The 18,650-nt window shown below is 38.8% G+C and overlaps 1 protein-coding gene across 5 annotated transcripts in view; it reads left to right on the forward strand.

The window, feature by feature from the left end:
• The window catches only part of HELZ (helicase with zinc finger), a 159,254-nt gene that overhangs the window by 98,122 nt on the left and 42,482 nt on the right, over positions 1-18,650 (forward strand). For all 5 annotated transcript variants that reach the window (XM_043585067.1, XM_043585061.1, XM_043585062.1 and 2 more), the window contains 5 exons: positions 530-758; positions 6,917-7,121; positions 14,169-14,220; positions 14,958-15,148; positions 17,689-17,896. In XM_043585067.1, the coding sequence (XP_043441002.1) occupies positions 530-758; positions 6,917-7,121; positions 14,169-14,220; positions 14,958-15,148; positions 17,689-17,896 (885 nt within the window). The remainder of the gene's footprint in view (positions 1-529; positions 759-6,916; positions 7,122-14,168; positions 14,221-14,957; positions 15,149-17,688; positions 17,897-18,650) is intronic.

Below are 18,650 nucleotides of genomic sequence, written 5' to 3' on the forward strand. Positions count from 1 at the left end.
TATTTGGCCTTTTGTGACCGGCCTGTCTCATTTAGCGTCGTGTCTTCAGGGTTCATCCATGTTGGAGCATGTGTCAGAATTCCCGCCCTTTTTAAGGCTGAATAGTGTTTCATGGTCTGTATATACTACGTTTTGTTTATCCATTCGTCTGTTGCCGGACGCCTGGGTTGCTGCTACCTTTTGCCCCCGTGACTAATGCTGTTAGGAAATATCTCTTCGAGATCCTGCTTTCAGTTCTTTTGGGTATATACCCAGAAGAGGAGTTGTTGGGTCATATGTCAATTCTATGTTTAATTTTAATTCTGCGTTTTAATTTTATGTTTAATTTTTTTTAGGAGCTGCCGTACTGGTTTCCGTAGTGTTTTACATCCCATTTTACATTCTCACCTGCAGGACACGAGAGTTCCAGTTTTTCCACATCCTCACCGACACCTGTTATTTAGCAATAACGTTTAGAAACTAAAATGCTTTTATTATATCAGTGGCTGAAAATAACAATCTTAAGCGTCTTATTTATTTATTTTTATAGGAAAGCAGTTCAGAGTTTTGTTTCTTAGCACAGTACGTACAAGGCATACTTGTAAACACAAACAGACACCAATTAAAAAGAAAGAGCAACTGCTGGAAGATTCCACAGAGGATTTAGATTATGGTTTTTTATCTAACTACAAGCTTCTCAATACTGCCATCACAAGAGCACAATCTCTGGTTGCTGTGGTGGGTGATCCCATCGCCCTGTGCTCTATCGGAAGATGCAGGTAATTATGTGTTCCTGATTAAGACATTAAAGGGGGAAATGTAGAGTGATTTGTATTCCTATGTGTACATTTATTTATCTGACCTCTTGGCTAATTAAAATCAAGTTCAATCTTACCTCATACCCAGTGGGAATACAAACATATATTGTTCTGGGTCTATTCATTGTACTCATTATTACGTATTCGTTCATTTAGTCGTCATTCGGCAGATGTTTCCTGAGCGCCTGCTATGTTCTAAGCACTCTTCTAGCCACTGAGGATTCAGTGAACGAAATGAATAAAAATCTTTGCTTTTATGGGGCTTACATTTCATTAGGGAGGAGAGGAAGAATGAGAATAAAGTAAGAATACCATGTCGTTTTTTACATGGTAAGTTCAGTGGAAGAAAAATAGAGAAATCAGAAGGGTGCCACGGTGGGCTGGGTTGTGATTGTACACGGCATGGTCAGAGCACCCCTCACTGAGAAGCTGACTTTGAAGCGAAGGAGTGAGCTCTGTGGGATATCTGGGGTGAAAATGCCCCAGGAAGAGGGGGCAGCTTGTGCAAGGGTCCTGAGGTGGTTTTGTGTACGTATGTATCTTTGATGGAAACTGAATTTTATAAAATTGGTACTTCATTTTTTTCCCTTCGTTATTGTGTTGACTTTTTTTGATGATTTTCCTTCTCTACTTATTTTCTCTCGGGCCTTCTAAGTATAAATGTTCTTTGTGTCTGGTTAATCCAGAGGATCTTAAAATTTAGAGGGGTTAGGAGTGGTTATAACTTGTCTCTAGATAGTGTTGTTAGTAGTCCTTAGCTTATAGTCATAAGGAACTATTTCTATTAAAACTAAAAGTTATATACCAGCTAATAGGAATTTTAACTGTTTGAAGCTGGTAATAGAAGACTTTTGTCATTGTAGTATTGAAAATTATGTTACTATTAACAAACAGTTGAACAGAAATTAATATATACTTTATGAAAAAGAAATATACTAAGGATTATTTAAAGTTGTGTAAGTACTCTGGGATCTGTCACAGTGAGTTCAGACAATAGAGATATAGACAGTGCTGATTATGCCCTGGGTCATTATTTCTCTTTGATACGTTAGAATTAAAGTAGAGCTGTTAGGCAGTGGCCTTTTTTTTTTTTTTTCCCAACGTTTATTTATTTTTGGGACAGAGAGAGACAGAGCATGAACGGGGGAGGGGCAGAGAGAGAGGGAGACACAGAATCGGAAACAGGCTCCAGGCTCCGAGCCATCAGCCTAGAGCCTGACGCGGGGCTCAAACCCACGGACCGCGAGATCGTGACCTGGCTGAAGTCAGAGGCTTAACTGACTGCACCACCCAGGCACCCCGGCAGTGGCCTTTTTAAACCAACTTTTCTATTGCGATATAGACATGGCAGCATTTTATTGTCTGTTTTCCTGTTTCAGCAAACAGGAAAGAACAAAAAGGATTCTCTATAGGAAGGGAGACCATTGGGACCTTTAATCATAATCATAATCATAATCATAATCATAATCATAATCATAATCATCATGTGCATGTATTCAAGTTTAAGACTTCCAAAGAAGTTAATATACTTTATAGGGGAAAGCTATTAACAAAGGAATGGAGTAGTTTTAATTTATGGTTAGGTTATAAAGAATAACCTTTTATTTTACAAAAAGGCACAAAACTTGAATGGTCCATGACTTACTTATGCATAGCTAAACAGTCCTGTTGTAAAGTATCTTTAATTTCATATTTAAAAATTTGATTGACATCCATTTTTAACCACTAAAAAGCTGGATAAGGGAATAATATATGAATTCCAAGTTACAAGTGAATAAACTGGGTATAATAATTTGACTTCTTTCCTGAGAATTTTAGTTACTTTATAATTTGTTAAAAGCGTATTTGGCTAGAATATTGCTGTGATATTTTACCATTTTTGTTTATATTTATCATTTGAAAAATGTGAAAAAAATCACATACAGTTTGATTGGAATTTAATAGATTAAAACACATATAAAATAAGGTAACATGTATTTAAGAAAACACTGTGTTGGGGAATAAATAGGTATAAAAATAGTCTTGAGCCAAACTTGTTTTGGGCTCTCTTTATAAATACCTCCAAACCTTTACCAGTGTGAGTGTTATTTTTTTAAAGCCATTATCCATTTCTGTAGAGTTGTATTATGCTGTGAATTGCATGACATCAGCATTTTTCACCCCTTCTCTGACGTAAATTGTTATTTTCTCAGAGCAGATAGGTAAATAATTCTTTCTGAGGCCAGGCTGTCAGAATAATCTAGGGCTAGATAGTTTTTAACTTGAAGCCAGGCCTTCTGGTTGCTTATTTCTTACTACTCAACTGGAGTGTATTAAGGACTGTAAATTATTTGTAAGCTAGGCAGAATATTTTCAGAGAGGTTAAGTATATTGTTTAGGGAGACAAAAATCATGTGACTTAATTTGGACTGCTGATTATCTGTGTTATTCGGACAGTTTAATCACGGTTCTAGTTCAAGAGCTAATAGTTGAAGTGCATGGGTATTTGAGCTTTAATCTTTCTAATTTCATTAGAAATTAATTTAATCTCACAATACAAGTAAACTTGGAGGACATAGATGATTCTTAGGTTCTATGACCACAGAGGAGTGAATTCTTTGTAGTTTATGTTAATCAGGACTCCCTTCCCCTACTCCGTCCCACTCAGTATTTGTGAAAAACTGATGATATTTCCAAATATTGATTAAGCTTCCAAGGAATGATTATTGCGTGTAGTATACGAGTTTAGAAGGCAACCATTATATAATCTTTTTTGTTGTATTTTTATTTTTGTTTAATTATTAACAAATTTTTTTAATGTTTATTTTTGAGAGAGAGAGAACACAAGCAGGGGAGAGACAGGGAGAGAGAATTCAAAGCAGGCTCTGCACTGTCAGCACAAAGCCCGATTTGGGGCTTGAACCCACGAACCATGAGATCATGACCTGAGTTGAAATCTGAGGCTCAACCGACTGAGCCACCCCAGTGCCCTTTTTGTTGTATTTTTAAATAGAGTTTCTCTATTAACCTGAAATGAAGGTAGTGAACTACCCTTTCCCCAACTCGCCAAACCAATGAGTATTAATATAGTAGCTGCTGTTTATTGACAGCTTTCTCTTGCCAGGTGCTAGGTCAAGTGCTTTGCACACTTAGCCTTGTTCAGTCATCCCAGCAACCCTGCAATGTGGGAATTTTATTTGCATTTTAAATGGGCTGCCTGATTCAGAGTTTAAATTACTGCCCAAGGTCGTATACCTGTTAAATGGTTCACTCAAACAGATGTCGCATTGACTTCAAAACCCAAGCTCTTCTTGGTGGGTTACCCTGCCTTTCCCAGAAAGTGATGAATATGCTTGTATAAATCTACACTGAGTGGGGAGAGCCAGAGAAGATTTGTACATTTCTCCAAACCATGGTGTTCAGAGAAGGTCTTCCTTTGAACCAAATTACTTCGTTAACAAATTCCATTTACTCAGTGAGATGGAAACATATTTCATATGTATGTAGAGGTGTATGTACACATACTGTATAACCTGAGGATATCAAGTGGTTTTTCAGTGTTTTTTTTATCAGTGATCCTAGAAGCAAAGTTAGCATAAAAACAAAACCATACTTTGTTCATGCAGTGATTAAAGTAAGGTTATGTTCTTTGAAATACTTGTAATTATATTACAATATAGAGACATATTTGGGTTTTCTAACTCAAATTGTTAATAATATGTGAAAATTTTAGGGAGGCGCCTAAGAATCAGTGGAATCTGTAAATAACAAGAGCCTCTCTCTTCATTCTGAGAGTAGTTGGAAGTTCTCAGGTGATCTTTCACTTAGGTGTTCATACATCCATACTTCGTATTTTACTGAAGTATTGGGAGTTCAAGGGCTGTGTCAATAGTCTTTGAAAGAGCCTTCATGAAGACAGGAAAGGAAACTTTTTAACTTTAAGAGTTTTTGAAGGAAGAAATACTCTCAAAGTTTAAAAGTGAGAAACGGAAGGAAGTATAAATTCTATTGGTGCCCTGTTTTACACATGAGGAATCTGAGCTACAAAGAGATTAAGTTATTTGATTGCCTCACTTTACAGCTACTGAATGACAGAGCCGTGACTGAAACCCCAGCTGTCTAGCTCTGGAATCCATGCGCTTGACCACTTTGCCATGTCAGTCAAAGGATGAGTGAGATTTAAAGTGGAGATTTTGGGCTGCTTTTGGAGCTGCTTTGACTTGATTAGCTTATTGTAAGTGTTTAGGATTCTGAAATGGTATCCTTTAGCTCTCAGACTGTTTGTTTGAGATCTCTGGGATCTTGTAGGCAAAGACTCACTGAGCTACTAGTTTCTTGTGAACTGTGGGGTCATTTGAAGGTTCTGCTCAACTCAGTGTTAATTCAGCTCCTGTTCAGTGCAGTTGAGGTCAGTGACAGTGGTCAAGGAACAGGGTATGGAGTTTAAAAAGGAGCTGAAACATAGAGCGAGTTCTAGCATCTTGGGTACAGAAGCTGGAAATGGCAATTGTTATAAAAAATTGGTATTAAAAACTGAGAGCAAAAGCCAATCCGTTCACTCCTTGTTTTGCTCTGTGTTGAATTGCAGCCCAAGACGAAACGCCATTTTATGAAACGGATACTTTATCAATTAGATCAGAGAAACTTCTTTTGAATGTAGCATGTAGAATCATGTTGAAAGTATTCATAGAGTTGAATATTGTGGCTTTTTAAATCGAAAGGGTGGGAAAGTTTATGGATTTTAGCTCTTGGGTGTTTAGGTCCTGAGTGCTATGTTAAAGATCCTTCCTTAGCTGTTAGACTGTGAGAAAAAAGCCTTCTGATTCCTTCAGAGGTGTTCTTAGGAATAAAAATAAAGGGTAGCTTTTGGTTTGCATTTCTTAGCAACACATACTTCCTGCAAATGAATGACTGTCTTTTAACCTTTATGTCTTACTGTCAAAAATACATACTTCATATTTTGTGGTACTTGTACTTTTTCTGTTGTTGGCATGCAGGCCTGAAATTGTTCTGGACCCATTTCTTAAACTTACCTTTAAAAAAGTAGAAAGGGCATACATAAGAGAAACATAGTCCAGAATTAAACTCTGCAGAGTTTTGTGAATATATTAACAACCCGATTCCCGTTCACACACTGACTTTTATAATATAAACCTTTTCATCTGTGCTTCGTGAAGCCATCTTGATTACTTCTGTCCACAAGGATACCAGCTTGGAAAGAAACCGTATCATACGTCTTTCATAGCATAATAACACATTATTTGAACCTCATATTAAAGATAGGTATGCATATTTATAGTCACGTAAAATTTAAAAATTATGTTGTCTTTTGTAATATGTATTTATTATTTTTAATGTTCAGAGATCAGATTGCCAACCTGTGGGAAAATAGTCACACAGTTGCAACAAGTTTCGAGTGTATTTTTCTCCTTTCGTATTTATTAATGTGATTCGGAAATGAATAATCAACATTAAAATTGGCATTCCAACTTCCTCTGTTTTTCATACTTAATTTAACTCTCGTAGTCAATGTTGTAAGTTGTGCTTGCGACAAGCATCTGTTGAGTAAGAGAAAAATACAGGAATAGCTAGTTATTTCTTAAGAATCTTCATGAGGAATATCTACTTTGTGGCTCAGATTTATGTCCTGAGTTGGCTTTTCGTAGTCATCCAACACCAGGCTACTTTGTCCCCCTAATTCAAATTAGTCTAATTTATGTGTGTGTCTGAATTTGTGTATGTGTATAATGTATGACTATGTCTGGAAGTACAAATCATCTGTAAAATGAGCTGGCGTCAGTTTTGAAATCCCTGGTTATTATGTGGATAACAAGACTGTCATTTTGGACTAGTGTGGATAATTGAGCATTGACCACATTACTCGCATTGATCGGCCAAAATTAATTGGGAGCATAATTTGTATTTTCCACGATATTAGACACGACTGTAGTTTTGCAATGAAACTTCTGGAGTCCTGTGATCTGGTGGAAAGATTATACCTGAATCGTAGCCAGGTGAACGTTGGATCTGAGGATTTGGGGTGGGAAGAGGGAATTTGAAGCTCTCTTTAGCTGCTTATGTTCATTTCTGTGATCTCATCCGCTGAAATTGTAAAATGATCTTGTAAATCTTTTCTGTAGGAAATTTTGGGAGCGGTTTATTGCCCTGTGTCACGAAAATAATAGCCTACACGGAATCACTTTTGAACAGATCAAAGCTCAGCTAGAGGCTCTGGAACTCAAGAAGACGTACGTGTTGAATCCACTGGCACCTGAATTTATCCCCCGGGCTCTAAGACTGCAGCATTCAGGAAATACCAACAAACTGCAGCAGTCACCCCCCAAGGTAAAGCCTGTTAATGGACTTGAAGAGGTTAAAGGGAGAGAACAGCACAGAAGGGTAAAGGTTTGTTGGGCTGCAAGTTACTTCAAGTACTGGAAACGAAGGTTATATTTGGTAGCAAGTAGTTTCTGCAAGGAACTTGTCTAGTTTGGACACGTAAGTGAACATGTGGCCGTTAGCCGTGCTTAATGTCACAGTGCTTCTCGAGAAGTTTTCAAGAACTTCATTGCTTCTGGAGTCCTGTGCATAATACAGCCTCCCGGTCCTCCCTGCTGATAGGCTGATTTTAGTAAGATGTGAATAAAACAAAGCAGTTTAAAGGACTGTCTCGCTCATTAAAAGCATGCCCTTAGGGCATATTATTTATGAGGAATAATATTATATAACATTGTTTGTAGAAAGCAAATAGTTCTAACCCTTTGTTGGTGACCAGTTCAAGTGCTATTTGACACAGTGAGAAGATTTGGTTGGCCTCTTGAAGATTACTTTAACTGATCTGCCGACCCGTATTGTTGTGTAAGAAGTAGTCCATCAGAGGGAATGGAGGTTGGGTCAGCCAGGGCCATTTCTACTTTTGAACCATAGCTCTTTTGGGCAGAGACAGCTGGTTTATTTGCTACAGTGCCTGAAAAAAAAATGCTTGCACTTACCATAGAAAAGAAAGTTATGAGAACGGCACGTTTAGTATTTGTTCTGTTGTTTTGCTATATTTACAGTCATCAGCATGGTATTCAATTTATTGACATGAATTAAAAGAACATGTCAGTTTGGGGCTTCATTTTATTATTTTTTTTTTTTTTTATTTTTTTCAACGTTTATTTATTTTTGGGACAGAGAGAGACAGCATGAACGGGGGAGGGGCAGAGAGAGAGGGAGACACAGAATCGGAAACAGGCTCCAGGCTCTGAGCCATCAGCCCAGAGCCCGACACGGGGCTCGAACTCACGGACCGCGAGATCGTGACCTGGCCGAAGTCGGACGCTTAACCGACTGCGCCACCCAGGCGCCCCTGGGGCTTCATTTGAAAAGCGTAAAACCTTGGGGCGCTTGGGTGGCTCAGTCATTTAAGCGTCTGACTCTTGATTTCGGCTCAGGTCATGATTTCACGGCTTGTGAGTTTTAGCACAGAAACTGCTTGGGATTCTCTCTCTCCTCTCTCTGCCCCTCCTGCTGCTCCCACTCACATGTGTGCTCTCTCTCAAATAAATAAACTTAAAAAAAATGAAAAAGTAAATCCTAATGTAAACAGTAATTAAGTAAACAATAGTTAATGTTTTAATATCTTGAAACTCTCTTGGTTAAATAGGTATTAAGCTGAGAAGAGAACTTCTGTGTTACTATACTTTGATTATTATTAGTTTAATGAAAATGGACCTATGGTGCAATAATGCTTTCGCGATTTGGGATTTCCAGGGGATTAAGCATTTCGCATAAATGAATCTTCTAGGTTTCTAAAGCTTAAACTATAATAAATTAATAATCAACTTACTTATCAAATAGTTAAGTTTCTTCTGTGTGCCAGCTGGTATGTTCAGTACTGGAGAAGCATAGATAAGCACGTAAGCCCCCGAGTCCTCTTGGAGAAGATGTTGGAGAGTAGTGGTCAGAGGAGAGAGGTGGATTCAAGGCATTTTCCACCACAGAGATCTTGTTTTTAGGAATCCACCGAGTGGATGGGGGTAGTGCTCCACTGGGGAGACATTTCAAGAACTAGAATATAAGCTCCATTACGGCAGAGATTTTTGCCTGGATTATTTACTGCTCTAGCCTCTGTGCTGCAACAACGTCTGGCTCCTCATAGGTGGCTTATAAGTATTTTTTGGATGAATTAATAAAGCTTAAGAAAGAGCTGATAGAAAAGACCAGAGGTATGAGAGAACAGGTTCTATAGGGACCAGCAAGGAGTATAGGGTGTGTGGGGAGTAGGGAACCCAGGTCGAAACTTTTACATTTTCCGGGTTTTTTTTTCTTTTTCTTTTTAATTAAAACATTGCAAAATTATTAGACCCTTTGCACATTCGTAACTACAGTAGAGTAAACTCTTCTTACTGACTTGGGAATGTAGGAATCAACTTATGTACGGCAGGTGCAGCTAAATTGAAGCCATGGAACCGCATGTGTATGGACCCTAAGCAAGACCCTGCAGTTTGCTTTTTGTTTTCGTTTGAAAGGTGAAGAAAATATATGTTTATTCCACTTGCTCTTCTAAAACCATAAACTCCCTGAAGACAAAAATCCTGTTCTATATACTTTTTATGGCCCCTAGTGCCTATCCCACTCTTTGCGTATAGTGGGTGCTCAGTAAGTATCTGAGAAATCAATAATGGTTATGATGCATCCAGTAGAGTGTAGCATGGCTTTTTTCTTATAATTGAGAGGATTGTGTAATTAAAGGCCAAAGCAGCCATCTTCCTGGTGTTTCTTTTTCTTTCTTTCTTTCTTTCTTTCTTTCTTTCTTTCTTTCTTTCTTTCTTTCTTTCTTTCTTTTAAATGTTTATTTACTTATTTTGAGAGAGGGGGAGATCTTGAGCGGGGGAGATACAGAGAGAGAGGGAGAGAGAATCGGGGCAGGGCTCAACGCAGGGCTCCATCCCATGAACCGAGAGATCATGACCTTAGCTGAAACCAAGAGTCGGATGCTCAACCGACTGAGCCACGCAGGTGCCCCAGTTAGCAACTTAATCTTAATCATGTCTCATCTACAGACCACCCCTGCCCCCCGCCAGATATGCACACTGAAAAATTTTGAAACAAATCCCAGATATTTTATATGATGTGCTAGAGCCTTTGGATGAAGTGGGGTTTATTGCCAGAAAAGAATACTATTTCTGAAAATGTGATACTGAACCGTACAATTTCTCCTAGAGTTTTCCTTACTGTTTAAGTTGTAACACAATTCTGTGCATAAGAAATATTAAAAATTAGTATTGTTAATGTTAGACTACAATTTAAACCCCAATGAGATTTCTTGTGGATAAAAGCATCAGAAGACTGGACGACAGTTAAAAGTACTTTATATCCTGCTTGCTCAGGGCTGTGTTTGGCAACAAAACACCCTGTGCCATTTAGCAGTCATATAACTTTATTCTCTGAACAGGTCACTTCTGTGATGGTGTTAGAGAAGGTACAGAACGTTAGGGGGTCCAGGAGCTGGTGGTCCTGATTGGCCCGCCATTGCCTCATTTTCTGCAAGCATCATTTATAGCAAAGGGCCTGTTTTGTGGGCACCTGCAGGATTAACATGTAGAAAAGCCGTTTGCCTGTCTTCATTCTGCTTCCTCCTAGGGCATTTGCTGGGAGCAACATTTGGAAGCTTTGCCAGCATGGAACAAAGTCATTTACACACATTACGCACTATAGAGACTGGTCAGAGGATAGATAATATTCAGAAATGGTTTCTCTGGAAAGACCGTAATATTATATTGTAGCATTTAGTTTGTGAGTTGTCTTTATCATCTGTCTCCTGCTGCTTGTGTTGTGTCTCACTGTCCAGACATCAGAAAACGTGTCCGTCTTTGTCCTTTGGTAGCCTCAGTGCCCAGCTAGGGGTGGACAGGTGTTGGGCCTCGTTAACATTTGTTGAATGAGTAAATGGAGAACAAAGAATGAGTGAAAAAAAAAATATTTGAAGAAACAAATAGTGGAGTAAAAAAAATAGTCCTTACAAAATATGTGATATGGGGCACCTGTTTGGCTCAGTTGGTTCAATGTCTCGCTCTTGGTTTTGGCTCAGGTCACGATCCCAGGGTCGTAGGATTGCGCCCCACATGAGACTCCACACTGAGCATGAATGAAACCCACTTAAGATTCTCTCTGTCTCCCTCTGCCCCTTTCCCCCGCTTGCGCGTGCTTTCACTCACTTGCTCTCTCTCCCCCCCGCCTTCACCCTTTCACTCTGTCTCTCAAATTAAAAAAGAAAGGTGTTATGAACTATATTTGCTTATAAAAATACCTTTGGTATTCTACCAAAGGTGTACATCCTTTCTGAGATTTATTAGCAAACTTTGGGATTTGTCACTATGGAATGACTTTTATGCATAGCGCTAGCTTACGGCTACATTATTATTTTGTTTATAAGCTACCAAACGCTGTATGATTTTGTATGGACCAAGTACCCTTACTGCTCCACAGCTGCATGCTAAGTGCAAGCATCCTGGAAAAGTGTTTCCTATATTGAGCTGTACAGTGTGCTGAATTACGCTTATAGAAGTGCCATATTTTCACATGATAGGTCCCAAGTTGCTTTTCGGTTTAGCATATCCCACAACCCAGAGGGTTGATGTCATTGCCTGGCATGCTTCCAGCTTTACAGTATTGGATTACCCTAGACTGTGATTACTCTTTGGATTGGTTTCCTATTGTTGCTGCAATAAATTGGGACAAACATAGTGACTTAAACAACACAAATTTATTATCTCATGTTTCTTTGGGTCAGACGTCCAGGTTGCCTTGGTTGGTTTGTCAGCTTTGGGTTTCACAAGGCCTGAATCAGGGTGTTGGCTGACTGGCCTCCTCTCTGGAAGCTTGGGAGGAATCTGCTTTTGAGTTCGTGCAGAATCCAGTTCCCTGTGGTTGCAGGATCGACGTCCTTGTTTCCTAGACTGCTGTCAGCGGGTAGCGTTCTTAGCTTCTGGAGGCTTCTCTTCCATTCTTGCATTTGACCTTTATGTCTCAGAACCACCAACAGTACAGTGAATCCTTCTCTCCCATGGAGGGTCTGACTTCCTCTTTTGCACATCTGTTTGACTCCAGCTGGGGAAACTTTTCTGCTTTTAGGGCTCATGTGATTAGAGTGGGTCACCCAGATAATCCAGGATAATCTCTTTATTTTAAACACAACTTTGATTATATTTTGCAGAGACCCTTTTGCCACATAACATGACATAGTCACAGATTCCAGGGATCAGGGTGTGGACATCTCTCAGGGGCTGTTCTTCGTACCATAGTCTGACCACATCACTGTTTTCTCCTCATTCTGCACGATTGCCTCTGGTTGACGGCTCGTTAGAGGCTAAGAAGTCTAAAGAGTTTGCTGCCCTCTTGGAACGCTCTTATCTTCTGTCCGTGTCACTGGCTCTCCTTTCTTCCGTCAGCGTATGTGTCCCGGCCGCTCTGGTCACTTCTGATTACTTCTGCTTCTCATCTTCCCACCCACTCTGGCGTCTCTGCCCTCTACCATTGTCGCTGTTTCACTCTTTGTTCTTGTGCCCTGCTTTCCTTACCACTTCTCTGTTCCTCGGAAGTTTGTTTTTTATAGCCAGTGCCAATCCCTGGGAACATTCTCTTCTGGTTAATGGACCAACTGCGATTCATTTTTGGCGATTTTTTCTGACTTTTTAAGAGTTGGAGCTTCGTTGCCCTTGCCTGCTCACGGCCAACCTGACCACATGCCTTTGATGTTTAGCGCCGACCTGAGTGTGTGACCTTGCTGACAGGGACGTAAATGAAGCATCACTGTACTTTCGGTTTGGTCGAGAATAAATCTTTCTTTCTGCTGTAGATATCATCCCCTCCCCCCCTTTAGTTTTCAGATATTATGTACAAACAACAGATTTGTGTGTGTCTAAGGGTAAGTTGTGTAATGTGCTACTTGTATTGTATCATGGCTTTGTGTTAACATGTAGCCAATAGAAAGAGAGAGACATTTTTCGAAGTCCAGAAATTCAGAACCATTGTCTCTTAAAATATTGTTTCAGTGCTAAAGTCATCCCATTTAATGGTATATGAATCTGGCATTGTTTATTTAATAAATCTTCGTTTGATGAACATTGAGGTTGTTAACATTTAACACATGTATAAACAATGCTGTGATGAACATCTGTGCCCAAGTCCATTATTAGTTCATTTCGATTAATTCCTGGGAGTGTAATTATTGGGTTAAAGTGTATGTACATTTTTGATGCTTTTGATAGTATTGCCAAATTGCTTTCTAGAAAGTGCGTACGTTTTTCTTTTTTAGAGACAGGCTTTTTTAAACAAATGTTTATTTATTTATTTTGAGAGAAAGGGCACTAGTAGGGAAGGAGCTGAGAGAGATACAGAGAGAATCCCAAGCAGGCTCCGCACTGTCGGCACAGAGCAGACTCAGGGCTCTATTGCACAAACTGCAAGATCGTGACCTGAGCCAAAGCCAAGAGTTGGATGCTTAACCGACGGAGTCACCCAGGCGTCCCAATTTGTATGTTTTCTGAAGCAGATTATGACAGTCAGTGTCTTTTCTTGTTCCTCCAGTAAATTTTACATGTTAAGATGCCCAAAATAACATAAATCTCAAACCATATTTACATCCATATTATTGTTTTAAAGTCCTCGTCCTCAGGAATTGCAATTCCGTCAAGACTGATGTTTTTTCCTTGAAAAACGACTTTTCATTTTGTCATTTAATTAATAGAAAATGTGTAGAGAAGCTGCAAAGGAATAGAATTTAGGGTCCAGTCACATTGATTATGTATTTTTTTTTGATCATTTATTTATATTTTAAAATGTTTGTTTATTTTGAGAGAGAGAGTGTACACGTGAGAGTGTGACAGCACGAGCAGAGGAGGAGCAGAGGGGGGAAGAGGGGAGGGAGAGGGAGAGAGGGAGAGGGAGAGAGGGAGAGGGAGAGGGAGGGAGGGGGGGGGGAGGAGAGAGAGAGAGAGAGAGAGAGAGAGAGAGAGAGAGAGAGAGAATCCCAAGCAGGCTCTGCACTGTTAGTGTAGAGCCCAGTGTGGGGCTCGATCCCATGAACTGTGAGACCATGACCTGAGCCAAAATCCAGAGTCAGATGCTGAACCGACTGAGCCACCCAGGCTCCCCTAAAAAATCACTTAAACAAAGAATTTTACATACTCTTAATTTGAGGCTGAGAAAAATGGAGGTCTAGCACCATGACTTAATATTTAAAAAGAAAGTTGGCTCAAAGCAGTCTAATGGTTATTAATTGCACACTTGCAGTCTTTAAGTTGTAATTGTTGCTGAATATATTTAATTTGCATAGGATTAGGGAAGTAATGTTTTCCTCATATTAAATGTATTTATAGTAGTATATGTTTGTTTTTTTCTATAAAGGGGAAAAGCCTCCATCATACCCAGAATGATCATTTCCAGAATGATGGAATTGGTAAGTGGAAAATCAGCCCCGTGGTAATTTGCTTTTATGGTATAAGAGGTTTACTCTAAATTTCATCACTAGAAGATGGGGAGAGGGATACACACACACTTTGGAACTCACTTAACCTCTTTTATTCAGCACATCTGGTCTTTTGAATGCTTTGTTATGACATTTCTGAAAACAGATGGTTTTGTAGGTACCAAGGTTTATGTATTTATAAGTTATGAAGAAAACCGTTTAAGCATATGCCACCGAAGTTTTGGGAACATATTTATGTCCTACAAATATTGGATCATTGAAATGTCAAGATAAAGTTTACTTCAATGATTTAAAATGTTGCAGAATTATGCTTTTAAAATATTAATTGTTTAACCTTCATTTTGTCTGTGACTATCTTGCAAGCCAAAACTCTATTGTGAAAAAATATTGTGTATATTTTCCTAGTCTCAGAAGAATGTTTATTGAGTGTGTATGATTTTCTCTCTCGAAAGACACACCTTTACCTCCTTGGAAGACATTTAAAATTATACTAGTTTACAGAGAGAATACTTTGTATAACTCAAAATAATTTTAGGGAACGTTGTAAGATGGTTGTGGTTTTTTAATATGCTTTACTCTTCCACATTGATAATTCTTATCTCATGGCAAACCTGGGAAATGTGTTTTGCTGTTGGTGATTTAAATCATTTTTGTCCAGGGGAATGTGTACAGTTACTAAGTTGAGTCCTTTCTCTGTTTATTTTCAGTTCAGCCCAATCCTTCTGTACTTATTGGCAATCCTATTAGAGCATATACTCCTCCACCCCCCCTTGGACCTCACCCAAATTTGGGGAAATCTCCAAGCCCTGTTCAAAGAATAGATCCTCACACTGGGACAAGTATTCTTTATGTACCTGCTGTCTATGGAGGGAATGTAGTTATGTCGGTGCCTTTACCTGTAAGTGGACATTTGAAATACCGTTTATTGAATAAAATAAAATAGGCTTCACTAAATTAGTAACTATCCAAAATAGTGTTGTTGTTGTTGTTTTACTTTTCAATGCTTGTACACTTCTTTTAAAGCAGCTCTTTCTTTAACCTTCAAAATGTGAAATGACCAGAGAAATATGAATTGTTGTTTATTGTCAGTTGTTAAGAAGAAATTTGTATATTGGATGTTTTGATTGAGAAGACTTTGTATTCCCTTAAAAATATTTTTGCTGGGGAAAATTGGCCTGAACATTAAACAGAGCTAGTAAATTGGTCTCTTGTTTTGTAAAGTGATACTTTTATTTTTTCTGTTACTTTTTTATTCTTACATAATTCACTAACCCTTCCTAGGAAATACAGTTTTTTGGAGGAGGCAAAGAAGCTTGGATTAGTCTAGCTCTCTGGATCTGAATTTATCTGAGAAATTTCAATCCTTTCATAATCTTACTGGCACTTAAAATCATTGTTAAATGTTTTCTGAGACTATAGATATTTAGAGGATTTCCATCTTGTGTAAAACCCACTTTTGTTCCTTTAAGATTTTTTACTATTTTGGTAAAAAAAAAATTTTTTTTTTAAAATAATATTTCCAAATTCGGAAATTTTATCCTAGAAAATATTTCTTGCATTTAAGGCAAATATTATAATTTCAGGCAGAGGTGATTATTGCCAGGGGTTTTGGCACCTCCACACCCCAAAATGGAAAAATGCCCAGCTGTACACCTTGCTCAGCCATATTGCTCATGAGAGTTTACAATTACAACAGCCAATAGCTGTTGGTAAGAAATACGTGATTCATGCCCACTCCCCAAAAGACTTTCAATTTTAGCTGACTTATTTCTTCCCAGACAGCCTAGCAACATCATACATCATTTTCTTTAAATAGTAAGTCCCTTAGGATTTATATTTCATTTTACTAGGTCAGAGAGGCTTTTATTATATAAGATTTTTAAGAGTCTGCATTTAACAGTTACACTATAATAAGATAATAGGGGCAGTAGCTCAGATGTCATAGTATTTATCCTTTTATGTCAGTATGCAGAGATTATGTATTTAGACATACCTAAAGAAATATTTTTTTTCTGTGGTTTAAGGGAAGAGTTGAATTAATCAAAAGAGTTAATTTAAAATAATGACCTATCTGAATTTTGCCTACAATCAATGAACATTAAGTGATTTGGTTATTCATGTAAATTTGGAGTGTGTGTATTTCTTTTTTTTTTTTTTTAACTTTTTTAATGTTTATTCTTGAGACAGAGACAGAGAGTTAGTGGGGGAGGGTCAGACACACACACACACACACACACACACACACACACACACAATCTGAAGCAGGCTCCAGGCTCTGAGCTGTCAGCACAGAGCCTGATGTGGGGCTCAAAATCATGAACCATGAGATCATGACCCAAGCCGAAGTCAGACGCTTAACTGACTGAGCCACCCAGGCCCCTCCGCCACCCACCGTTTAAAAAAATTTTTTTTAATGTTTATTTATTCTTGAGAGAGAGAGACAGAGACAGAGCGTGAGCGGAGGAGGGTCAGAGAGAGAGGGACTTTAATGTTTATTTTTATTTATTTATTTTTTTTAATTTTTTTTTCAACGTTTATTTTATTTTTGGGACAGAGAGAGACAGAGCATGAACGGGGGAGGAACAGAGAGAGAGAGGGAGACACAGAATCGGAAACAGGCTCCAGGCTCCGAGCCATCAGCCCAGAGCCTGACGCGGGGCTCGAACTCACGGACCGCGAGATCGTGACCTGGCTGAAGTCGGACGCTTAACCGACTGCGCCACCCAGGCGCCCCTAATGTTTATTTTTGAAAGAGAGAGAGAGAGAGAGAGAGAGAGAGAGCGCGCATGAGCAGGGGAGGGGCAGAGACAGAGGGAGACACAGAATCGAAAGCAGGCTCCAGGCTCTGAACTGTCAGCACAGAGCCCGATGTGGGGCTCAAACCTACCAACTGTGAGGTCATGACCTGAGTCTAAGTCAGATGCTTAACCAGCTGAGACACCCAGGCACCCTGGAGTGTGTATATTTTATGTTGAGACTCCTTAGACTAAATTCTTTAACTTTTTCACTTGTTCTCTCATTTAGTCTATTAAACTATGTAACTATGCAGCTATAACTTTAAAGGGTAACTTTCTTGATAATCTATGACATATATACATTCATATTAAAGGGAAGTGATTTAGGATTATAAAATAAGTTAATGTGTCAAGGAATAATTACCAATTTTATGTCCTCAGTTTCTTCCTAACCTGAAAAGTGACCAATTTTCCCTACACACTAAAGATTCAGGAAGCCAGTTTTTCTTTTGGAAGCCAATTCTTGACTAGTTAAGTTCTAGCAATAATTCTACCAGTTGTTATAACTAGCAATGACGTTGTAGTTACTTATTTTGATAAAATTGACATGTGTGTGTTTGCTTTTTCCTAATCAGTAGCACTATAGCAGTTTGCATTTTAAAATGTATTTAATGCAGTTACTCCATTTCTTGTGATACCGTAGGTACCATGGACAGGGTACCAGGGCAGGTTCGCTGTTGATCCTCGGATCCTTACACACCAAGCAGCGATGGCCTACAACATGAACCTCTTACAGACACACGGACGGGGGTCTCCCCTACCGTATGGCCTTGGGCACCACCCACCCGTCAGCATAGGGCAGCCACAAAGCCAGCATCAGGAGAAGGATCAACATGAGCCAAGTCGAAATGGTGAGCTGCTTTGCTGTTATCAAGATCCTACAATGTTGATACACCTGCTTGTATCTTTTAACAATATGATTGTTAAATTGTTCGTGGATTATAGACCTCTTTGAGAAAGAATCTGATGCAAAAACTATGGATCTTCTCTCCAGAAGATACAAGTATGTACACAAATGAAAATGCATGATATAATCAATATTACCAATTTTCTGACAAAATACCAAATTTTAATATTTAGAGTGTTTTTAAATGATAGTTATTTAAAATCGAGACAGAAAATCCTCTCCTGTTAAATATATTTATTGACCAAAATTATTTTTGTGGTACACTAAATGTAGATGCTACTGTGGCAATAGTTGACCTAAAGTAGTTACATCTTCTGTGAATCATAATCTCCTGTGTAATTGAAGGAGAAATTACACAGTCTTTAAGTTTGTTTGTTTATTTTATTTTTTATTTTATATTTTAAAGATTCTTGGGTTTTATTTGTTTTGAGTGAGAGAGAGAGAGAGCATGCGTGTGCGCAAGCGGGACAGGAACAGAGAGGGAGGGAGAGGCAGAATTGCTAACAGCACAGAGCCGGATGCGGGGCTTCAACTCATGAACCATGAAATCGTGACCAAAGTTGGACGCTTAACTGAGTGAGCCACGTGTCCTTATTTATTTGTTTTTGAGAGAGAGTGAGAGAGTAAGAGTGAGAGAGTAAGCGAGCACGTGTGCGCAAGTGGGAGGGGTTGCAGGGGAGAGAGAGAGAGAGAGAGAG

This window comes from Prionailurus bengalensis, chromosome E1 (genome assembly GCF_016509475.1).
Source record: "Prionailurus bengalensis isolate Pbe53 chromosome E1, Fcat_Pben_1.1_paternal_pri, whole genome shotgun sequence".
In the NCBI taxonomy this organism is placed as follows: Eukaryota; Metazoa; Chordata; class Mammalia; order Carnivora; family Felidae; genus Prionailurus; species Prionailurus bengalensis.